Source organism: Fragaria vesca, linkage group LG4 (genome assembly GCF_000184155.1).
Source record: "Fragaria vesca subsp. vesca linkage group LG4, FraVesHawaii_1.0, whole genome shotgun sequence".
In the NCBI taxonomy this organism is placed as follows: domain Eukaryota; kingdom Viridiplantae; phylum Streptophyta; class Magnoliopsida; order Rosales; family Rosaceae; genus Fragaria; species Fragaria vesca.
In genome coordinates this window covers 20,568,295-20,593,042 of record NC_020494.1, presented here as the reverse complement: position 1 = coordinate 20,593,042, position 24,748 = coordinate 20,568,295, and the positions used below count along the sequence as shown (strand labels likewise).

General features: G+C 40.4%; 1 protein-coding gene and 1 pseudogene across 2 annotated transcripts in view; one reads left to right on the top strand and one right to left on the bottom strand.

Annotated features, from left to right (window-relative positions):
• Positions 1-24,748, top strand: part of LOC101295621 — an 880,650-nt pseudogene that overhangs the window by 491,728 nt on the left and 364,174 nt on the right. The window contains exons 91-119 of the transcript XR_184594.1: positions 4,043-4,295; positions 4,492-4,731; positions 8,646-8,703; positions 8,846-8,917; positions 12,374-12,654; positions 12,736-12,805; positions 12,900-12,958; positions 13,085-13,160; positions 13,278-13,355; positions 13,455-13,542; positions 13,641-14,269; positions 14,895-15,062; positions 16,198-16,439; positions 16,544-16,613; positions 16,709-16,767; positions 16,868-16,943; positions 17,069-17,146; positions 17,271-17,358; positions 17,482-18,116; positions 18,228-18,256; positions 18,343-18,436; positions 18,539-18,791; positions 19,130-19,394; positions 19,485-19,587; positions 19,707-19,913; positions 20,012-20,040; positions 20,135-20,349; positions 20,444-20,583; positions 23,047-23,424. The product of XR_184594.1 is annotated as an uncharacterized LOC101295621 (transcript). The remainder of the gene's footprint in view (positions 1-4,042; positions 4,296-4,491; positions 4,732-8,645; positions 8,704-8,845; positions 8,918-12,373; positions 12,655-12,735; positions 12,806-12,899; positions 12,959-13,084; positions 13,161-13,277; positions 13,356-13,454; positions 13,543-13,640; positions 14,270-14,894; positions 15,063-16,197; positions 16,440-16,543; positions 16,614-16,708; positions 16,768-16,867; positions 16,944-17,068; positions 17,147-17,270; positions 17,359-17,481; positions 18,117-18,227; positions 18,257-18,342; positions 18,437-18,538; positions 18,792-19,129; positions 19,395-19,484; positions 19,588-19,706; positions 19,914-20,011; positions 20,041-20,134; positions 20,350-20,443; positions 20,584-23,046; positions 23,425-24,748) is intronic.
• On the bottom strand, positions 9,589-10,828 carry LOC101291717 (mitochondrial pyruvate carrier 1-like). The gene is made up of 4 exons (XM_004297542.1): positions 10,337-10,828; positions 10,180-10,234; positions 9,954-10,089; positions 9,589-9,762 (listed from the first exon to the last, which is right to left on the bottom strand). The coding sequence occupies exons 1-4, from the start codon at positions 10,427-10,429 to the stop codon at positions 9,720-9,722; spliced, it is 327 nt and encodes a 108-aa protein (XP_004297590.1). The 5' UTR covers positions 10,430-10,828; the 3' UTR covers positions 9,589-9,719.

Below are 24,748 nucleotides of genomic sequence, written 5' to 3'. Positions count from 1 at the left end.
GGATTCATATGAAGAGGAAAAATTAAATGACTAAATTCAGTTTACCCCCTCAAACTTTAGGACTAAATTCAGTTTACCCACTCAAACTTTAGGACTAAAACTTTAGGACTAAAAAGTACTTGAAGGATGTGGAGAAGAAGAATTGGAGGAGTAGGCTTGCAAGAATGTATTTTCTTTATTTGAATTATATTTGGACATTGTTGCCTAGTTGGTGAATTGTGTTTTTTATTTTCGGATTTTCCTAAAGGCATTGTTGTTTAATTGCGTTTCATACTTGTTTCAACGACATTGTTGTTGAAATGTTGAATTGTATTTCTTATTTTCCTAAGAACATTGTTTTTTGTACATTTTTAAGGACATATTGTATGTATTTTCATTATTTTCAGTGTTATATGTTGTTTCCCGCTCTTATACTCACTAGTCACCTCTCTCTATAAAACCCCAAAACCTACATTCTCCACATCCCTCAATTCACAAAAATATGTAAATTTCTCTCTCATCTCTCTCCGTCTCTCATGGCTTCCCCGAATCTCCTTTTTCTTCTGGTTCTCTTCTCCCTCGCTACCTCCGTTTCCTCCACCATAGCTTTGCCCGGAGTGGTTTACCCCACCGCCGCTTCGCCCTCTTCCACCTCCGTTTCCTCTACTGCCGCAGCTTCACCCGCCGTGGTTTCCCCCACCGTTACCATCCTCACCATACTCGGTCTGGCCAAAAGCCTCACCGACTCCCCTCACCTCTCCATGGCCCTCGGCCTCGGCCTCAGCCCACCGACGACCACCATATTTCTTCCGTCGGATACGGCTTTCCAGCACTCCGGACCTCCCTCGATACCTCTTGTCCGGTATCACATTTCTACTCAACGGCTCGCCATTAAACACTAGCGCTAGGCACCATAATCTAGGCGCTTCGGCGCCGCTATAATCTGACGATCACCTCGTCCTTTGTCGGCGACGGTTATACCTCCATCAACGCCGTCTGGGTCAACCCGACACCAGTTTTAGACTACGGGTCGGTTGTGATCTATCGGGTGGCGAAGCCGTTTCCCGTCAATAGATCAGCTTCAACGCATATGGCTCCGGCTTCGGCAAAGCCACCTCAGCAGAAAATCCGACAAGTGGGTGGCGTTCTTCGTGCCATCGATTGCTTAATCATGGCCGCTTTCGTAGAGTTGCAAGTTACGGAGTTCAGTGGGTCCACGCTCTTTGCTGAGGAGGACGAAGCAGTGGAGGAGTATGCAAATCTCAACTCCGACTACGCTCAGTTCTTCAAGGCGCGAGTTGTTCCCTGACGGTTGAGCTGGGTTGATCTGGCCGGTATGCTAAACGAAAGCCATTTCCCCAATCCTGCAGAAGGCAGTTAGATCACGTTGACCAAGGATGGTCAAGGAAGACCGGTTTTAATCGAAAACTTGGTGATAGTGGGACGTGAGCAAGGTTCTAAAAAACGGCGTTGTCATCCCGATTTTTGGCAAATCGGCAAGTGTAGGCAGCCGACCCTTTTTTAGCCACCTGGGAGGCACCTAGGCCGCTGGGTGGGCTCCCAGACAGCTGGGCGGCCTAAAAAACTTTTTTTTTTGTTTGAAAAGTGAAAACCATGGATTCATATGAAGAGGAAAACTAAACTATGGATTTTGAGTTTAACTCTGATACCGAAGAAGTACTTGAAGGATGTGGAGAAGAAGAATTGGAGGAGAAGGCTTGCAAGAATGTATCTTCTTTATTTGAATTTTAGTTGGACATTGTTGCCTAGTTGGTGAATTGTGTTTTTTATTTTCGGATTTTCCTAAGGACATTATTGTTTAATTGCGTTTCATATTTGTTTCAACGACATTGTTATTTTAATATTGAATTGTATTTCTTATTTTCCTAAGAAACATTTTTTTTAATTTTTAATTTTTTAAAAACTTTTTATTAAATAACTCACACACCCTACATATGTCAATGAGGTTTGAATCCATGACGTCAAAGTTGTTAGTTGACCACCTTAACCAACCACGCCACGGCTCACCGACATTTTCCTAAGAACATTGTTTTTAGTACATTTTTAAAGACATATGCTATGTATTTTCATTATTTTCAGTGTTATATGTTGTTTCCCGCTCTTATACTCACTAGTCATTTCGCTCTTATACTCACTAGACAAGAAAAAAAAATGGTAAGAAAATTGTGTAAAAGCACACACGCTCGCAATAAATGTTATCGTTGTTGTTAGGAAAATTGTGTAAAGTTTTCATTATTTTGTACTCGATCATTTCTTACTTTTTGTATTGCATGTTGCTTTATGTCAATGCATTGTTGTCACCGCTCTTATACTCACTAGTCACCTCTCTCTATAAAACCCCAAAACCTACATTCTCCACATCCCTCAATTCACAAAAATATGTAAATTTCTCTCTCATCTCTCTCTGTCTCTCATGGCTTCCCCAAATCTCATTTTTCTTCTGGTTCTCTTCTCCCTCGCAACCTCTATCTCCTCCATTTCCTCCACCGTAGCTTCGCCCGGAGTAAACCCCACCGCCGCTTCGCCCTCTTCCACCTCCATTTTCTCTACCGCCGCGGCTTCACCCGCTGTGGTTTTCCCCATCGTCACTATTCTCACCATACTCGCTCTGGCCAAAAGCCTCATCAACTCCCCCCACCTCTCCATGGCCCTCGGCCTCGGCCTCAGCTCGCCGACAGCCACCATATTTTTTCCGCCGAACATGGCCTTCCGGCACTCCGAACCTCCCTCGATACCTCTTGTTCGGTATCATGTTTCTCCTCGACGGCTCACCATCAAAACACTAGCGCGAGGCACCACAATTGAGATGGTTCGACACCGCAACAATATGACAGTCACCTCGTTCTTTGCCAGCGACGGCTACACCACCATCAACAACGTCTGGGTCGACCCGACACCAATTGTGGACGACGGGTCGGTTGTGATCTATCGGGTGGCGTAGCCGTTCCCCGTCAATGGGTCAGCTTCAGCGCATACGGCTTTCGCGAAGCCACCTTAGCAGAAAATCCGGCAAGTGGGTGACGTTCTTCGTGCCATCGAGTACTCCATCATGGCCGCTTTTGTAGAGTCGCAAGTTACGGAGTTCAGTGGGTCCACGCTCTTCGCCGAGGTGGACGATGCTGTGGAGGAGTATGCAAATCTCAACTCCGACTACGCACAGTTCTTCAAGGCGCGAGTTGTTCCCCGACGGCTGAGCTGGCCGGGTTGACCTGGACGGTATGCTAAACGGAAGCCATTTCCCCAATTCTGCAAATGGCGATCGCATCACGTTGACCAAGGACGGTCAAGAAAAACTGGTTTTAAAGAGAAGCTTGGTGATAGAGGGATGTGAGCAAGGTTCTAAAAACGGCTTGAGCGGCCGCCTTAGCGCTCAGAGAAGGGTTGCCGTCCCGATTTTCTTCAAATCGGCGAGTGTAGGTGGCCGGCCTTTTTTTGGCCGCCTAGGCGGCAGGGCGGACCTAAAAAACTTTTTTTTTGAAAATTGGAAACCATGGATTCATATGAAGAGGAAGAATAAACTATGGATTTTGAGTTTAACTCCGATACCGAAGAAGTACTTGAAGGTACTTGAAGGATGTGGAGAAGAAGAATTGGAGGAGTAGGCTTGCAAGAATGTATTTTCTTTATTTGAATTGTATTTGGACATTGTTGCCTAGTTGGTGAATTATGTTTTTTATTTTCAGATTTTCCTAAGGACGTTGTTGTTTAATTGTGTTTAATACTTGTTTCAACGACATTATTGTTGAAATGTTGAATTGTAATTCTTATTTTCCTAAGAACATTGTTTTTAGTACATTTTTAAGGACATATTGTATGTATTTTCATTATTTTCAGTGTTATATGTTGTTTCCCGCTCTTATACTCACTAGTCATCTCTCTCTATAAAACCCCAAAACCTACATTCTCCACATCCCTCAATTCACAAAAATATGTAAATTTCTCTCTCATCTCTCTCCGTCTCTCATGGCTTCCCCAAATCTCCTTTTTCTTCTGGTTCTCTTCTCTCTCGCTACCTCCATCTCTTCTGTTTCCTCCACTGTAGCTTCGCTCGGAGTGGTTTACCCCACCGCCGCTTCGCCCTCTTCCACCTCTGTTTCCTCTACCGCCACGGCTTCACCCGCCGTGGTTTCCCCCATCGTCACCATCCTTCCCATACTCGCTCTGGTCAAAAGTCTCACCGACTCCCCCACCTCTCCATTGCCCTCGGCCTCGGCCTCAGCGAGTCGATAGCCACCATATTTCTTCCGCCGGACACGGCCTTCAGCACTCCGGACCTCTCTGATACCACTTGTCCGGTATCATGTTTCTCCTCGACGACTCGCCATCAAAACACTAGCGCGAGGCACCACAATCGAGACGCTTCAACGCCGCTACAATCTAACGGTCACCTTGTCCTTTGCCGGCGACGGCTACGCCTCCATCAACTGCGTCTGGGTCAACCCGACACCAGTTGTGTACAACGGGTCGGTTGTGATCTATCGGGTGGTGAAGCCATTCCCCGTTAATAGGTCAGCTTCAGCGCATACGGCTCCGGCTTCGGTGAAGCCACCTCAGCAGAAAATCTGGCAAGTGGGTGGCGTTCTACGCACCATCGACTGCTTTATCATGATTGCTTTCGTAGAGTCACAAGTTACGGAGTTCAGTGGGTCCACGCTCTTTGTCGAGGTGGACGATGCTATGGAGGAGTATGCAAATCTCAACTCCAACTACGCTCAGTTCTTCATGGCGCGAGTTGCTCCCCGACGACTGAGCTAGGTTGACCTGGCCAGTATGCTAAACAGAAGCCATTTCCCCAATTATGCAGATGGCGGTCGCATCAAGTTGACCAAGGACGGTCAAGTAAGACCGGTTATAAACGGAAGCTTGGTGATAGTGGGACATGAGCAAGGTTCTAAAAAACGGCTTAGGCGGCCGCCTAGACGCCCGGAGAAGGGTTACCGTCCCGATTTTCGGCAAATCTACGAGTGTAGGCGGCTAGCCGTTTTTTGGCCTCCTGGGCGGCTAAGCGGGCTCCTAGGCGGCTGGGCGGCCAAAAACTTTTTTTTTTATTGAAAAGTGAAAACCATGGATTCATATCAAGAGGAAGAATAAATTATGGATTTTGAGTTTGACTCCGATACCGAAGAAGTATTTGAAGGATGTGGAGAAAAAGAATTGGAGTAGTCTTGCAAGAATGTATTTTCTTTATTTGAATTATATTTGGATATTGTTGCCTAGTTGGTGAATTATGTTTTTTATTTTTGGATTTTCCAAAAGTCATTGTTGTTTAATTGCGTTTCATACTTGTTTCAACGACATTGTTGTTGAAATGTTGAATTGTATTTTTTATTTTCCTAAGAACATTGTTTTTTGTACATTTTTAAGGACATATTGTATGTATTTTCATTATTTTCAGTGTTATATGTTGTTTCCCGCTCTTATACTCACTAGTCACCTCTCTCTATAAAACCCCAAAACCTACATTCTCCACATCCCTCAATTCACAAAAATATGTAAATTTCTCTCTCATCTCTCTCCGTCTCTCATGGCTTCCCCAAATCTCCTTTTTCTTCTGGTTCTCTTCTCCCTTGCTACATCCGTTTCCTCCACCATAGCTTTGCCCGGAGTGGTTTACCCCACCGCTGCTTCGCCCTCTTCCACCTCTGTTTCCTCTATTGCCGCGGCTTCACCCGCCGTGGTTTCCCCCACCGTCACCATCCTCACCATACTCGGTCTGGCCAAAAGCCTCACCGACTCCCCCCACCTCTCCATGGCCCTTGGCCTCGGCCTCAGCCCACCGACGGCCACCATATATCTTCCGTCTGACACGGCTTTCCAGCACTCTGGACCTCCCTCGATACCTCTTGTCCGGTGTCACGTTTCTACTCAACGGCTCGCCATTAAACACTAGCGCTAGGCACCACAATCTAGACGCTTCGACGCCGCTACAATCTGACGATCACCTTGTCCTTTGTCGGCGACGGTTATACCTCCATCAACGCAGTCTGGGTCAACCCGACACCAGTTTTGGACTACGGGTCGGTTGTGATCTATCGGGTGGCGAAGCCGTTCCCTATCAATAGATCAGCTTCAGCGCATAAGGCTCCGGCTTCGGCGAAGCCACCTCAGCAGAAAATCCGACAAGTGGGTGGCGTTCTTCGTGCCGTCGATTGCTTCATCATGGCCGCTTTCGTAGAGTTGTAAGTTACGGAGTTCAGTGGGTCCACGCTCTTCACCGAGGAGGACGAAACAGTGGAGGAGTATTCAAATCTCAGCTCCGACTACGCTTAGTTCTTCAAGGCGCGAGTTGTTCCCCGACGGTTGAGCTGGGTTGATCTGGCCGGTATGCTAAACGAAAGCCATTTCCCAAATTCTGCAGATGGCAGTTGCATCACGTTGACCAAGGACGGTCAAGGAAGACCGGTTTTAATCGAAAACTTGGTGATAGTGGGACTTGAGCAAGGTTCTAAAAAATGGCTTAAGCGGCCGCCTAAGCGCCCGGAGAAAGGTTGTCATCCCGATTTTTGGCAAATCGGCGAGTGTAGGCGGCCAACCCTTTTTTTGCCGCCTGGGCGGCACCTAGGCGGCTGGGTGGGCTCCTAGACAGCTGGGCGGCCAAAAAACTTTTCTTTTTTTTTTTGTTTGAAAAGTGAAAACCATGGATTTTATATGAAGAGGAAAAATAAACTATGGATTTTGAGTTTAATTCCGATACCGAAGAAGTACTTGAAGGATGTGGAGAAGAAGAATTGGAGGAGAAGGCTTGCAAGAATGTATCTTCTTTATTTGAATTTTATTTGGACATTGTTGCCTAGTTGGTGAATTGTGTTTTTTATTTTCGGATTTTCCTAAAGACTTTGTTGTTTAATTGCGTTTCATACTTGTTTCAACGACATTGTTGTTTTAATATTGAATTGTATTTTTTATTTTCCTAAGAACATTGTTTTTAGTACATTTTTAAAGACATATGCTATGTATTTTCATTATTTTCAGTGTTATATGTTGTTTCCCGCTCTTATACTCACTTGTCATTTCGCTCTTATACTCACTAGACAAGAAAAAAAAATGGTAAGAAAATTGTGTTGTTGTTAGGAAAATTGTGTAAAGTTTTCATTATTTTGTACTCGATCATTTCTTACTTTTTGTATTACATGTTGCTTTATGTCAATGCATTGTTGTCTCACAGGGAAATTGCTAGGATGCTTTTTGGGAAAATGCTCTGATAGTATCAGATCCATAGCCAGGCACCCAGAATATCCAGTCGTAGCATCATGTGGTGAGTTCATGGCTCTAGTGTCTATTTCAGAACTAATCCTTTTACCCTCCTTAGTTGGCTTAACATGCATCACCTGTGTAAGCACACATTAGAAATGTTATCTCGTCTCAAAGACATGCAGCTGGATCTCAAATTCGGCGAGTACTAAGAATGGCGATAAAAATTTATTACTGCAGATTATGCATTCCATCTCACAAACAAAATTACTACATGTTTCATTGATGTTAGGTTCTTGGTTTCTTCTAGGATTGGATAGTTATCTACACGTTTGGAATGTAAAGACGCGGGAACTACTCTCTGCGGTATGTGTTTGGCTTTTATTGTTTTTATGTTGCTATATGTTGAATAATCCTAACTCTTGACAATGTCTGCTCCGGTTGGACTTTACTATTTCATAGTTCTTATAATGGAATCATGTCTGTGAATCTGTAATTGTGAGTCTTAGATTTTCATTGGTAGACTTCAAATTGTATATATTGTCAAGAGACTACCACTTTCATGTTGAAGGTATAAAATTTTATAATAAAGTGGTTGGACCTAACTTAAAGCTCAAGAATTCTTAGACATGAACTGGCTGTTTGGGCACCCTTAGGACTTCGTGTATTTTGTTTCGCATTTCTCATCGGACAAATCAAGTCAAGGAATAAAAATGAGAATAACTAGTACCGATTGATGGGGGAGAGTTACTATAACACAAGAAGACTGATAAGATCTATTAAATATCTATATAATGCTTTTAACGTTCTTTCATAACCTTTTTTGTTCTTTCATTTCAGGTAAAACGGCTTTGAAGAGGGTTTTTTTTTACCCTTTTTTTCTAACAAGGAAATTATCTACTCCATCCGACTAGTTCCGGGATCGAGTCCCGGGCAACCCATTCTAATTAGTATATCGAAATCGTGTATATATATATATATAAATCCTAATTTTTTAATTCATTTCAGTTATTTAAAAAAATGGATAAATCTCTTGTGCAGGCGAGGACCGCTCGGCTAGGGCGCGCCAGAGGAGCTTCGAATGACTTGATTCTTTGCTCTTCGACAGCCCTCACTCGAAACTCCGCCCTTTGCCCCGTGCTGTCTCCCTCCGGTTGCCCCAGGCCGATTTATCGTGGCCTTGTTTCTTCTTTTTTTTGAGCCCGCTAAAGTGGCCTTGTCTTATTCTACGACTGGGGGTAATCCAATCGAGTTTTACCCCGCCCCGCCCGAGTTATGTGGCTCAAAACTTCATACTCTCCTGCATACAAACATTGTGATATATAACTATCTATATAGTATATTCATAGCTCAAGTTGTAACTGTTTTTGAAATGTGGACAGGCGAGTAATGATTGATGCGCACTGCCGCTTTTGGAATTGTTTAAGGTTAATTGTTGTTGTTCAATGGTGCAGGTCTTCCTGAAGCAGCATCTGACAAAAGTTCTTATCGATTCAAATTTTGCCGATGAAGGTTGGTTTGTTGTTTTCATCTGGTCATGCCTTTCTTTGTGCATCCCTAGACAAGTAATTTATTGGTAGATTAGGCCTACTAGTTAATATATCATCTACAGTTTTCCCTAAACATGGCTGCTAATTCCCTTTTTATTTTGTAGAAACCAAAGTTACCCTTCCTGCAGTGGATGAGGAAGAGCATATTGCACCTGGGACTCCTTCAGAAGAGGACGGTGAGACACTACCTGTGAAAAAGAAAACATCTAAAGAAAAGGAGCAAAAAGGAAGCAAAAGCAGAGAGTGGAAACGAGGAAGCTGGGACTTCTTATGAAGAGGATGGTGAAACAGTACCTGTGAAAAGAAAAGGAGCAAGGAAGCAAAAGCAGAGTGGAAATGAGGAAGCTTCTAGAAAAAATGGAGCCAAGAAGTTGAAATCCAAGAAAAGCAGCAAAAGATTAAGACGGGAAAATCTTGATGAAGAAATATGATCGAGATGGGTTTGCGTACTCATTTTAATTACAAACAGGGAAGAGGGCCAGTGTTAGCAATGTTGACATTGGCCTTTTGTATCAAGAGAATCAGATTTGTCATTTAAGCAGATTGGTGTTGAACCTGCTAATGCAGCTAAATTTTGATACAGATTACCATATCACTACTGTTTGTAGTCGTAAAGATGTTCTGTTAGTATCTGTATCTTGATCAGTGCCAGTTTTCAGTCATTCCTATCCCGGGTGCTGGAGGTGGGGATAAACTTCCTATGATTCATTAGAACCATCTTATATTGTAAGCTCAAAGAAATTCATTAGACATCCTGGCTATTTGATTGCTTAAAGCCACCACTAAAACAAATATTTTCGAAAAGAAACCAAAGCATGACATAACAGAACAAATTTTAGTACAAGTTTCATCTGCTCAGTAATTTATCTAGAAGGCAAACAGCAATATAAGAAAGTCTGAACATGATGGACACTGTTTACATCAAAAATCACAGCAGAAACCAAGATATAAGAATGAGATGACAGCAGCAATAGCAAGTTATTGGGTGGCAGTTTCATCCTTCTTCTTCTGGGACAAGTACCTATATCAGAAGCAAGAAAATGGAATTAATTTGCGAAATTGTGGTTTAGTCAATGTGCTGTACAATAAGGTAATCAATGTTCAGACTCATCACTTCATGATGTTGTCTTACGTTTTTAGTCAAAGCACTGTATATTAATGTTATTGATGTCCTACGGGGAAAACATTTCTGGACTAAGTGCAGTTACTTACCCCTGACCCTTCGCCCAGCGGGACAGTTGATAGAGTTGGACTGTCTCATTTGAGACATGGCATGCCAAAAGTAGGTAGTTACGAGGCTGTACCATCCATGCAAACCTCATAAACAATGCTGAATAAACGCACATTGCTGCAGAGTAAAATGAAAGGGTGATTATAATCTTTCTCTATACTATGCTGTGAAGACAAATATACATCCTTAAAAATCAATCATTATAACCTGCTGTCATGTTTCCAGAAATCTTTTCTGGGGGTTTACTCATATCTGCCAGTCCCTGTTAAATCAACCATTACGGTCATCATTAGTAAAATAAAGCAGGAAAACCAACTTGTATTCAAACTACTCATACAATGGAAATCATGATAGTGAAACATACCGCGGCAACAAAACCCCAGTTTGCAACAGGTCCCCAAAAGTGAGTGGTTTTTGGTCCAACTGGACTATTCAAGAATGCTCTGAACGAAGCCATATGTGACAACTACTGCTTATAGTATCTCTACAAAGTTGAAAGAAAGAAAGAAGAAAAATGTAGACAATTCATCATAAATACGGTTCCATACTTGCAAAGTAAGGGTCCATCAGACCCAAAACAACAATAAAAGAGAAAAGAAGATACAGCCACTCAATCTTAATGCTATTTCACTCATTCATGTGAAACAGGTCTCTTGTTTGAAGTGAATTAGCCAAACCCCAGACCTATTTCCCAGGCATCTCTAGTTGGCAACAAAAAACTATTCATCACAAATCCATTTCTATGATTCAAACTATGTTCCTGTTCCGGTCCTCAATAGTTCTAAAGAAATTATTCTATATTCTAATAGATCAGCCTTGCTCCTATAAGATCAGAACTCTACTAATCTCATACTTTCCACGATTACTAACAATACGGTGATAAGTGAAAATTTGAAGAACAAATGCTCTGCCTTAATTTGCATACTAAGAAAAATACAAATGATAGTAACTGATGGTACTAGTACAATTTATATCCAAGTACCCAATTTTGTAGTACTTATCTTGTGCTAATTGCCGAGCCATATTAATGAAAAAGATAATAATTTATCAATGGTATAGCTCGATTCAGACCAAGCAAACATGAAAACCCAAAAGCTTAATCAAATTACTAAAACTGTGCAATTCAGAATCAGATTACAGTGATATGGTGGTTACTCAAGATTTAGGGTTTAGATAAAAATTCAAAATTGAGCTAATAGCAAATATAATCGAGCACAAATGCAATCCAATCCGATCAAAGTTCAGACCTTTACCAAAATCTCAGAACACCCACAATTACCATGATGATGATTATCTAGGTTAGAAATATAGAAATGAAAAATTTACCTAACCGGAGAAGTAGCCAAACCGATTTGAGACGATCGGCGATTGGTTTCAGAGAAGACTGAGGGGAGAGGGATTTGGGGCTCTTGCAGCTCGCAAAAGAGCGAAGACGACGGCTCTATATAAAAGGGTAGATCATTAACCAATCACTTCCTTCCACGTGTCAGTGAGAGACTGTCGGATAGCCAGTAGTGTGGGACTGTGGGAGAGTCTAGTTTCCAAACATAGGGTTGCACCCATGGGAGTCCAGCTTTCAGCAGCCAACTTAGTCAGCCCTTAAATTCTGACCATTGTGGTGCGTTGATTTATAAATATGAAGATTCCTATCCGAGATATATTAAAATCCGTATGATTCTCCAACTATATATTCAAAAAGAGGAAGTCATACCTTCTCCTCCCAAAAAAGAAAAAAGAAAAAAACAGGGAGTCATACTAAAACGTTGAATCATTAATGTAAAAATCACGAAGACAATTTATTTGATTTATATGTGCATTATTTGATGTTACGTAAGTTTAATATGTCTCAATTAATATAAAATCGAAACTATGTAGATAACTCGATTTTATTTGCTTAAGCTTAAATCGTAAATGAAACAAGCAGAACTTAAATTACACTAATGTAGACTCGTATATGTTCTCAATGTATCACATTTCTCTCAATATATGTATCCATATAGTACATACTACGTACTTAATCGGAAAGAAGGCTAGAAGCTATATATCCAAATCCATTTCCACGTACCCTTTAAAGTGTACTTCAACATGTATATAAACCCAGCTAATCAAACACGCAAATTCAAACGGTTGATGAAAAACAACAACGTCAAATAATGAGCATATATGAACTGGCAACTGTGTATGAACTAATTAACTTTGTATGTATGAACTAATTACGGTTCCCAAACTACATCTTAACAATTTCTTCAAAAAGAAAACAAAAAAGAAGCTACATTCCAAAATATGTGCAATTTCTGGTGCTGGCTAATTAGTTTCTAAGTATGTATGCACACTATTATAAAAGGCGCGCGGTTCTAACCCTTTTGTTTCATCACGGTTTTAATCAAAGCTGTGTTCTAAGGACTACTACTCGATATATCCTTACAAATGCTGGGTATATCGAGGACATCCATGGCTTCATCAACCTATGCTCTCATCGCGCTCTTTGCGATGGTTTCGATAGCTGGCTGGCCTGTTCAGGCAACATGGGACGGCGTGGTTCCAGTTGAGGCGAATTTGACAGTAGGCGGATACACTTTCAGATTGAATTTAAACAGTCCTGCATATCTTGAAGAATTGAACGTAACGAAATCAGATTTTCCAACTGATTTCGCTTTTGGAGTTGGTTCCTCTGCTGCACAGGTACGTTATACACTTATATGCTAATTAACTAGGGTTTATAGTAGCAATATATGAAGTTCTCTCATAAAATACTGTATATAGATTGAAGGGGCAGCCAGAGAATTTGGAAGAGGGCCAAGTACATGGGATCATCGTGTTGATATTCTTCCAGGTTAATTAGTTCAGTCTTAATCTTCACATATATGTCGACCAACTATAAATCTAAGATTATTTAAGCACTCTACTTAATTACCACCCAATTGCAGGTAGTATTCACGACAGCGACAAATTGTCCACAGCAATTGATTCATATAGACGATACAAGGTGACAGATCGATTGAATTATAATCGTGACAGACATAAACGTCTTAAGCATATATATAGTTATATATACAATTTCCTATATGAATTTCTCAGTTCTCATATATGTTTAATTTGTGAAATAATTCAGCAAGATATTGAGCTTATTAAAGACCTCGGAGTAGATTCTTACCGATTCTCCATCTCCTGGAGTAGGATTTTACCGTGTAAGTAACTGTGTTCATTTGAATGACATTTGCTTTATTTTCCACTATTGTTTAACAAAATCTTGCTCATCTTTTAATTTATACCATTAAGTTTATGTGATACTCAATCTTATGCAGATGGAAGCTTAAGTGGCGGAATTAACCAACAGGGTGTTGATCACTATAACAGTTTGATCGACGAATTGATCAAAAATGGTACGACTCGAAATTATGATTTCCCAAAAATTAAGTACTTGCAAGCATGAATGCATATATATCCATACAAATTTGTACCCTAATGAATGGATTATGTAGGTATCAAACCTTACGTGACGATTTTTCACTTTGACTTACCACAAGCCCTAGAAGAGAAGTATGGAGGTTTCTTGAATCGCTCTTTTGTGTAAGCCCTAAACCTTAAATTCTAAATTTGTGCTAAACGTACAGTTTCATGAAGAACTTATCTAACTTCATATACGTGTGACATGTTTCCTCTTGCAGGGATGATTTTAGAGACTACAGTGAACTTTGCTTCAAATTATTTGGAGACAGAGTTAAGAATTGGTTCACAATCAATGAGCCATCAGTTTCTGCCGTATACGGGTATGAACTGGGAATAGCTCCACCCGGAAAGTGTTCACTTCAGGAAGGAGTATGTGTGTTTGGGACTTCAGATAACTGTTTAGTCCCGGCAGGTCCATGCAATTTCGGTGGCAATTCATCCACAGATCCTTACATTGCAGCACACAACCAAATTCTTGCTCATGCCACAGCAGCAAAGCTTTACAAAGAAAAATACCAATCAACTCACAAGGGTGAGATTGGAATCGTTCTTGTTTCTAGACACTATATGCCATTTACGAAGAAGCAGGAAGATATAGCTGCAGCAAAACGACGTTTCGACTTCACCCTAGGATGGTTTATGGATCCATTTGTGTATGGAGATTATCCGAAGAGTATGAAGGAGTTAGTGAAAGAAAGACTGCCTACATTTTCTCCAGAAGAGCAAAGTTTGATCAAGGGAAGTCTTGATTTTGTTGGAATCAATTACTACAGTTCAACTTATGCTAGAAACAAGGCACCATCTAAAGAATTGCGCTATAGTTATGATGTATCAGCCGACGAAATAGGTAAGATTTTGAGTTTCTTTTTGAATTAAAATTTTGAGTTTCTTGAGGCTAATAAAGATCAAAGTTTATAACCCTTCCTAATGTTTTGGTTCTTTCTTGGTGATATTTGATTATTGTAGCTAGCAAAAATGGAGTTTCGCTTGGCTTGGTTAGAACATGCACTTTTGTTTTGTTTTTTTTTTTTTTTTTTTAATTTTGTCATAACAACGGATCCGACTTCTTTGCTTGGATTCATGTTGCTTGGATTTGTTTGAAATTTTTATGATCATTGAATTGAGTAAAGATGACATTGGCAATCTCATTTTGTATTAAATCCAATGGTTATAAGAATACCAAACAAATCGAAGTAACATATATAAATCCAAGTAGAGACACCAAATTTCAAAACAAGACCAGTCATTTTGAAACATTCAATTAACATACACTGTTTATATCACAGGACCCTAAAGGGCATTGGCCAGAAGGCTTGGAGAAAGTGTTGGTGCACATGAAGAAAAAATATCAAAACCCGAAAATCTACATAACAGAAAATGGTTTGGTTTTTATGCTTTAAGCATCCCTATATCATCCCAATATTGTTAATGAATATGTGCATATCCTAATCCATCATGAACTATCTTTCCAGGACTTAGTACGACTAGAAATGATGAGCTTCCATTTGCGGATCAACTGAAAGATCCGGAAAGAATTGCATACATTGTTCGTCATTTGTATCGTATCAACAAGGCAATCAAGAAGGGAGTAAACGTGAAAGGCTACTTCTTCTGGGCAATGTTTGACGACTTTGAATGGGGTATGGGGTTTTTGGATAGATTTGGGTTATACCATATTGATTTTGCTCACAATTACAGGCGCACACCCAAGCATTCGGCCAAGTGGTTCAAAGCTTTCCTTCAAAGCAAAGTGGCTCGAGCTAGCTAACTATACATGGTTATATTGATTGGAGCATATGATTGTAGTATTTACGTATATGTTTATATAAATGAAATATAGGAGCACTTTCATGATATCCAGTTTCTCTTCCAAGCTAGTCATGTATGTTGTTGTTTTGTAATGTAAACAACACAAGAAAAAGAATACACATTTTGAAGGATCGATTGTATTTGCTCGGTTGCTCGTGAATCGAAAACTCAGTTGATAAGCTTGCGTTACTAACGATCTTAAACTTTCTAGCTAATTTATCAATGAAGCCAGTATTAGACAAAACAATTTTTCCTCGATCTCTTCTGCAAGAATGGTGTCTAGGCGTCTAGCCGACTCTCTTCGGCTCTGGCGTTGCCAGAGATGACGTTGCGGCGGCAGGTGGAGGAGCTACACGATCAAAAACACATTAGTTAATGTTGCTGATTGTTCATGATATATAACAGAAATTAAACTGAGGAAACCTCTGAAGATTTATACGTACCTAATGATGGAACTCATGGAAACCCTAGCTTGTTATCATCTATGAAGTATGAACAATTGGTTTCAAGCTAGGCGGTGAGTAAGGCGTACGTCAAACCTGGTCAACTTGTCCTCATCTTCAGAATTGATGTGACGTACACTTGCTTCTCGGAGCCATCGAAATCCAAGCCTTGAGGGGCGGAGCTGTGGAGGAGGGAGCAGATTTGCCGCTCTCAACCTGTGGATAGCAAATATATGTGGATATAGACTTCTTATTTCCTCATATTTCTAATTCATATATTCATTTCTATCTCATTCTAGAATAATATAATAGCTGCTACTTTCAAGTCGACCAACTTTTTATGAACCAATTTCCAGCCATCAGTTCTCCAATTACATGAGTTTCAAAACTTGTGCTCTGAATCCAGATCTGTTGATGGTTGATTAGCTTCTAATAAGCATATTATGCACTGCCAATGTTGGCAAAGGTGGTGCCAGTTAATATATTAAACCTTGTGTTTTACCAATGCTTTAATCCAAGCTAGGGCTAGGTCATCCATCTATGGCTTCATCAACCAAGTTTTCCGGTGTTGTTATCGTTGCGGTTTCTGCCATCATGGCTTCGATTGCCGGCTGTTATGCCCGGGCAACTATTCCAGATTTTAATGGTGGTGTGGCAGGAAAATTGAAATTATACAGTAGTAGTGCATTTCTCGACGAATTGGATGTTTCAAGATCAGACTTCCCAGCTGATTTTACGTTTGGAGTTGCTACCTCTGCCGCACAGGTAATTAAGTACGTAGAACATCTTGAATATATATGATATATTACATAGATTTACATTTTCATTTCTGAACCTAATTAAAAGAATATCAATGCAATTGTACCTAGACTGAAGGTTCAGCCAGAGAAGGAGGGAGAGGACCAAGTACATGGGATCATCGCGTTGATATACTGCCAGGTTAATTAGTTCACATGATTAACTGACTACCCCAATCTTTACATGCACACTATTAGTCTAAGATTATTAGCTAATTAAGTCTAATGCAATTGCAGATGCAATAATAAACAGCGACAAATTTTCTACAGCAATTGATTCATATAGACGATACAAGGTGATTGTTGGTAGATCTAATTGTCTAAACTCAAACATATACCATCCTTTCTTAATTTTAATTTCTCATATATTTAGTGGGAATAGTTTTCACTTTTCAGGAAGATATTAAGATTATCAAGGACCTCGGAGTAAATGCTTACCGATTCTCCATCTCCTGGAGTAGAATATTACCAAGTAATTGAGCTAACTATTTGTCCAGTTTTAGTATATACTTCCCCTTTTGATTTATCGATCCTCCACCTGATTAAGAGAGAAAGCTAGCTCTAAGCTTTGTGGTGGTGTTGATGGTTCTTATGCAGAGGGAAGCTTAAGTGGGGGAATCAACCAAGAGGGTATTGATCACTATAACAGCTTCATTGACGATTTGATCAGAAATGGTTAGAAGATACAAATTTATCAATTCCAAAATGAATTCAAAGTTAAGTACTACTATATATTTTACATTAGCTGCTTGCTGCATATATTCATGGATAAATTTTATGTGTCCTAATTAATATGCAGGAATCGAACCTTTCGTGACGATTTTACACTCCGACCTTCCACAAGCTCTGGAAGATAAGTATGGTGGTTATTTGAACCACTCATTTGTGTAAGTTTTCTAAAAACTTTCTCAATACTAGCTAGTTGTTCTACACCTTTCTCCTTTGTACCAATGAAATACCTTAGTAGAGACTAGCTTCATACATACATTGAATGTTGTTATGTCTTTCAGGAATGACTTTAAAGACTATAGTGAAATTTGCTTCAAATCATTTGGAGATAGAGTTAAAAATTGGTTCACGATTAATGAGCCGACAGTGTCTGCAGTTTACGGCTATGAACTTGGAATCGCCCCGCCGGGAAAGTGTTCACTCAAGGAAGGAGTATGTGTGTTTGGGACTCCAGACAACTGTTTAGTTCCGGCAGGACCATGCAATTTTGGTGGTGACTCTAGCACAGAACCTTACATTGTAGCTCACAACCAAATTCTTGGTCATGCAACCGTGGCTAAGCTCTACAAAGAAAAATATAAAGCACAACAAAAGGGTGAGATTGGAATCGTCCTTGCTTCAAAATACTATGTGCCTTTCTCCAATTCACCTGAAGATAAAGTCGCGGCAGAACGGCTTTTCGACTTCAACCTAGGATGGTTTATGGAACCATTTGTATACGGAGATTATCCAAAGAGTATGAGAGAGTTGGTGAAGGAAAGACTGCCTAGTTTTTCTGCACAAGAGCAAAGCTTGATCAAGGGATGTCTAGATTTTGTTGGGATTAATTACTACACATCAAGTTATGCTAGACATAAGACACCACCACCATTAGAACAATTTCGCTATTCTTTTGATATATCTGCCGAAGAAACAGGTAACTAACCATTTTAATGGAAATATATAGCTAGCAAATGGAACTTTCAATCCGATCTTAGTTCCACACTAATAGACATTTTTTTTTTCTGTGATGCTTTGATTATTGCAGGTATGAAGGATGGAGATTTCCTAGGCATGGTAGGAAAACCTAAATCATTTCTGAAACACTTGTCAAAGATTGATTCTCAGCTAATTGTTAAGACACAAGTTTAGTTACATTGCAGGACCATGAAGGGCACTGGCCAGAAGGGCTGCAGAAACTGATGGAGTATATGATGGAAAAATACCAAAATCCAAAAATCTATATTTCTGAAAATGGTATAGCTCTTATGCTTCAAATCATCACATGTTTTTCCAGGTACTTCTAATATATGCATATGATCATATTCTCATCATATCACGAACTATCGTAACATGTAGGACTTTACACAACACGAAACGATGAACTTTCGCTTGTTGATCAACTAAATGACACAAATCGAATTTCATTCCTTGTTCGACATTTGTATCGTCTCAACAAGGCGATTAAGAATGGAGTGAATGTGAAAGGATACTTCTACTGGTCTCTCTTCGATGATTTCGAATGGGGAATGGGGTTTTTGCATAGATATGGACTATACCATATCGATTTCGATCACAATAACAGGCGCATCCCCAAACAGTCTGCTGACTGGTTCAAAGCTTTCCTTCAAAGTGACCAAGTGACTCGAGCTAGCAGCTAATTAGTTCCTGCGTATAATTGTATATACCAACTTTACATGCATGGATTGTAAATACCAACTTTGCATGCATATAATTGTATCATAATTTTTTTTAAAATCAATTCTATCATAATCTATGTAGGAGAAAATGAACAGTTAGATCATAAAAATTAACGATTTTATGACTGCATTTGTAATCACTCTTATTGTAATCACTGCATTTTTTTTTTAAATCAATTGTATCATACGCTCTGTGCCAATGTGCATAATGCTATTCATCACTCTTATTGTAATCACTGCATTTTCTCAGGAATGATTTTAAGGATTACAGTGAACTTTGTTTTAAGATCTATGGAGATAGGGTAAAAAACTGGATTACAATCAACGACCCATTAGTTATGGCGAAAATGGGTTATGATCTGGGGGTTGCTCCACCAGGCAGGTGTTCAGTACGAGCACCACAAAACAAGATTGAATGCAAAGATGGTAATTCATCTACTGAGCCTTATATTGTGACCCATAACTTGATCCTCTCTCATGCTACTGTTGTTGAGCTCTATAGAGAGAACTTTCAGGTGAGCTGACACATTCTCATTTAGTAGTATCATAACTTATAAGGTATGAAATGAGATTGATTTTTATTGGCTAATATTTATCTTAAATAGTCTAAACAAGGTGGAAAAATTGGATGGTCTCTTGTTGGTCAGTATGTTGAGCCTTATTCAGATGCAGCAGAAGACAAAGCTGCAGCGAAATCGAAATTGGATGGTTAGCGAGATCCACTTTTTGAACCTTAGTTTACTGGCTTAACTGAGCAAGAAGTCCCCTTAATCTTATGCTAATTTATATGCTAATGGTGCTTCTTATTAGGTTCATGGAACCAATAGTATATGGGGATTATCCAAAGATTATGAGAGATTTGGTCAACGAAAGACGAACTAGTTTCACTGAAGAAGAGAAAAACTTGATCAAGGGATCCTTCGATTTCATTGGCGTCAACTATTATACCACAAGATATGGTAAAAATGCTCCAGCAAGTCAAGCTGAACCATTGAGTTATCACAGTGACTCTTTGGCTACATCAACTGAAACAAGTACACTTCCATACCTCCTTACCATTATTGCTTGTCATTTGTGTTGTATATATGCATGTTTTCTTACCAGTCACCATTTCCTTTTGTGTTTGTTGCAGATGCAAATGGAGTCTTAATCGGTCCTCATGTAAGAAAATCGGTGACCAAGTTTCCTTCCAACATTGTATAAATGTAGCAATGCTTAGCAAGAGAACTTAGACTTGTTAATTAATTTTTTGCAGGTTGATGGAAGCTTCTACATCTTCTCATATCCGGAAGGTCTTCAGAAGCTTTTGGAGTTCATGAAGCAAAACTACCAAAGTCCTACAATCTACATTACTGAAAATGGAATCACAGAGGCTAGGAATGACACGCTTGCACTCGATGCGCAACTCAGGGATCCTCATAGAATCGAATGCATTCTTCGACTCTTGTACAGGATCAAGATGGCAATGAAGTAAGTGATAGTGTAATACATTGAAGTACTAATGGTGAGGCATCACTAGACATGCTTAGATGGTATATTTTGTTTACTTGTGATTGCTGTTCAGGAATGGGGTGAATGTCAAAGGGTATTTCCACTGGGCACTATTCGATAACTTTGAGTGGGCACAAGGCTATACTCCAAGGTTCGGGCTATACTATGTCGACTACAAAGACAATCTCAAGCGCATTCCTAAACAATCTGCACGTTGCGGCACCCAGTGTATATATTGTATTTGGTTTCATAATCTTTCTGGCTTTTGTCCTGGCGCAGTGGTTCGAGTGTTGCCATCAGCAACATCTCCTAATCTGATGAATTTTATAATTTTTTTAGGATCGATATCTTGGACTAACATGAGAATTCGTTAGGGAAGATGAATTTTGTTATCAATGCAGTGTATGAAAATTTTGGAACCACATTTAACAACAATGTTCCACTAGATTATGCTCTGCTTACATAGCCTAGCATTTACATTTGGTATGTGTTGTCCCGCTTTCCTTTTCCTTAAAAGCAATCAGACTCGATCGAGTTGATTAGGGTTTCATTAGATTTCCAATTTCATGAACTGTCGGTTTGTTTTTCCAAATATGTACACCATATCAGTAGTAATGTAGTATTCTCTTCTCATATCAGTACAACTGGTTAGACAAAGAATGAAGTTGTGGCAAAGAATTGAGCTTGAGACTTTATAGATTGTTAAACTTATACTAATCTTGAATGCACAGCCAAGATAATGATGGAGATTTCTTGTATTATAAGTGGTGAAATCAGATACAACAGATACATTGTTTCCTAAGAAAATGGCACTAGAAAATGCCTATTTTGTGTTTACACATGCACTCAGGCACAGGGTTCGAAATCACGTCTCGGTTTCTCATGTAACCTCTTGGCTCAGGCTTCCCCTGAGACTTATGCAGCTCCCTCATGATGCTTCCAAACTCATCATCACTAATTGATGTATTTTCCAACAGCGGCATCATCGCCCTCTTGTTCGGCCTTATGAACTTTCTGTGTCCCACATAAGCACGGTGACCCTGTCAAGTCAAAAACACAAAGCAGAGATTATGAGTAACAGTACTTGCCTAGTATCAAATGAACAGACATTCAGTGTTAATCTAGACATAAGCATAGTATCAAGTCCTTGCCTGCATTGCTCGGCCCATGTTTCCGCCATGGGAAGGTAGAAAGACATCACTACTTAGAGAGACAATGTAGTCAATGGCAGCCAGAACTGAAGGCTTGTTCATGTATGGAGAGAGCTCTCCTTCTTTTGCCAACATCTCCTTCGTCACCAAATTTGGGAATTCTGACACAAGTGGCTGCAGAGCCCTCCTTTCCCCAAATGCCTCACCTCCTGCACTGTATATTCGCGCACTTCTTGGCGCACCTAGACCCTTCAAAAGCCTGCATTATCACCCCAAACTTATAGATGTAACTTCAAGCATAAGCTACTTAAAATACAAGCCTGCATGGCTGCATTTCTATTTTCTACTATAGTACTGCATACCTTGCTATTTCCAAAGCATTTAGGGGACAAAGACCAGCAAACCGCCTCTGGGTGTAGCTCATGTTTACTCGTCCTGTAAGATATTCGGGTTGAGACTCCCGAACCTTTGTGATAATGTTGTCATATTCAGGGCCTAATCCAGTGAGACATCCTGTTCTGACCCACACATCCTTCTCTAGCCGGAGATGCAGTGCAATATAAGGGCCCTCAATCCACATTCTCCTTGCTAATTGAGTCCCTAGTGCTTGAATTGGTGCTGCGAATCTCAATGCATGGAAAGCAACCTGAAAATCAAACAAAATGGGAACAGTCACCACATGAACATAGCAGTAGCACATGCACATAGCTCAGTAGTAGTTGTGATTAACCTTCAACTGTACCTTACACCGAAGCTTCTGAAGGTCAGGGGGGAGATTCTTTGAGAGTTTAGAATCCAACCCTTTTAGCACAAGAAGGCCATTTCGATTCAACTGCATAACGCCATAACCACACAAGTAAAAATCTAAGGAGAATATGGAATGTCAATCTCAGTCAAATAAATCAATAACCAGAAAACAGTGCTTACTTGATTATAGAATCTGGCATGTATCCACTGCGGAGTAACATCGTGAGGGATCTTGTTCATAATCGTCTGTCTTGACATCAAATGTGTAGAGGGAAGATTCGACACAACTCGTACATCAGCTTGTAAAGTCCTCTTGAAATGTTCCACATCGAAAATATCCGAAAACTCACTGCAAGTAGTCCAGCAAAAGCCAAAGAAATCAACACACGAAAAGGAAAAGCTAGCCATGATAATACTAATCCCAAAACCATTCACTTTATGCTTCTTCAGGGAAGAAAAAAAAAAGACGGCTTTCTTGTGAAACACGCATGAATCATAAACCAAAATAACCTCAAATCATCAAATTCACAACAAAATGGGATATACCCCAGTTTCTTTAGCTTTCTTGTAAAACAAGCATTAACCAAAACCAAAACATTTGCTAAGAAATGGTCCAAAACCCACATCCAAATTCGATACGAAAACGCAGAAACCACAAACCTGTCATCTCCCCAAATCAAATTGACCTGCAAAACAGGCACAACCAAAGCAGCTTCAAGAATCCTTGCAATAACAACAGCATCCACAATCTGATTCCTCTGCTGATTCAAACCCCCAGAGGCCACCACCACCAAGAACCTCCTCCTCTCCTTCACAATCTCCCCAGACGCTTTTCGATACCCGATTCCGAAATCCAAACAGGGCCTAAACCCTTCCCCATTAGGCTGCTCCCAGAATTCCCGCTCCGCCGAGGAAAGATTAGCCCCAAAGGCCCCATGTGCCGGCAGCGGCACCATCACGCTATCCGAAAGCAGCCTGTGGTCTTCGATAAAGCCCGAAGAGGCTTTCGGGGAAATGTGGGAGAGGGAAGGAGTGGAGGGTGCAGAGTGGGAACAGGGGAGGAGTGGGAGGAGGTTGAGGATTGAGATTATCAAGAAAGTGAGGGAGAAAATGAGAGTGAGGAGGAGGATTGTGGGAGATGAAGATGAGGAGGAGGGTTTGAGGAGCCTGAAACGGTGCGTTTTGGTGGAGAAGAAGAGAAGGGTGGAGAGTGGAGAGAGTGGGAGCAAGTAGTGGAGGAGGAATGGCGGTGGTGGTGGGTTTCGTGGTGTGGACTTGGGGCTGGTTCTTGGTTTCGCCATGGGAGAAGAGCTTGGAGGTGAATCAATGGCGGTTCTGGTTCTGGTTCGTCTTCTTCTTCCGTGGAATTCGGGGGTGTGAAAATGGTGAGGGGGTTTTGGATTCTTGGAGAAGTTTAAGGGGGATTTGGGAGAAAGCGAAGCTTGTTATGGAAGGCGAATTTCATGAGCCTTTGAGGTCTGGTTAAATGTCTTATTTGCCCATGGGTTTTTCGTGGTGGGTTTGGGGCAGGGAAGGGCGTTTTGGGGGAAGATTAGAAGCGTTTGCGGTTTTTCCGTTATGATTTTCCCGGGAAAATAAAGAGTGGCACGAATTAGTTTGTGAGTTAGTTAGCTTGTCTAGTTTCTGCTGCTGAGTGTAATTACTAGTTAATTACTTGACTGTTTACTGTTAAGTATTGTTTCACTCAAAATTACTTTCGACTTAAACTCTAATTAACACTGGAAGATAGTCTAGTGGTTCTTGCACTTCCTAACCTAGATTCGAACCACGACACTGTTAAAAATGGCCAAGAAAATGCTATAATGTTTTGCTGGTTGTTCGGGCCCCTAACAAATTAGTTTTTAAGCCTAAAAAAAGCCTTTGAGATACTCCGATTTTGAATTAAAGAAAAACTTAGACTCTAATTAGACATTGAATATATAAACTTGAGAAAGATAATATATCGTACCAAATAAAAGAAGAATAATAAATTGTAAAACGGTCTTGGCTTTGTGCATGTTTGTCCAAAATGCCTCATTTCATCTCAAAATAAGATAGAATATGAATATGAACGTTTCAAGCTCTCCGGACTCATCACAAACATTTCGAGCGAAGGAGTGTAAATAAGTAATGTAGCAAGTAGCAACAATGTTTTCGCGTCGCTTGGTGACTAGTAAATTAAACGATTGCTTACTAGTAAATGTAGTACGAAAAATTCTTGATCACTAGGTGACCCCGTAAATCACCAATCTCCATCGAGCTTGATGAATGTAGGCCACTCCAGGTACGGGCCCGTACGGCCCAAAAGAGAGATTCTGGTTCCCGATTCAGTAAGTAAAACTTACGCAAAGCCGTAAAGCCCGTCGGCCCAAATAAAGCTAAAATCTTCCCAAAGTTTCAAACAAGAATCCAGAAACCAAAATTTAGGGGAGAGAGAGAGAGAGAGAGAGAGAGAGAGAGAGAAGAGAGAGAGAGACAAG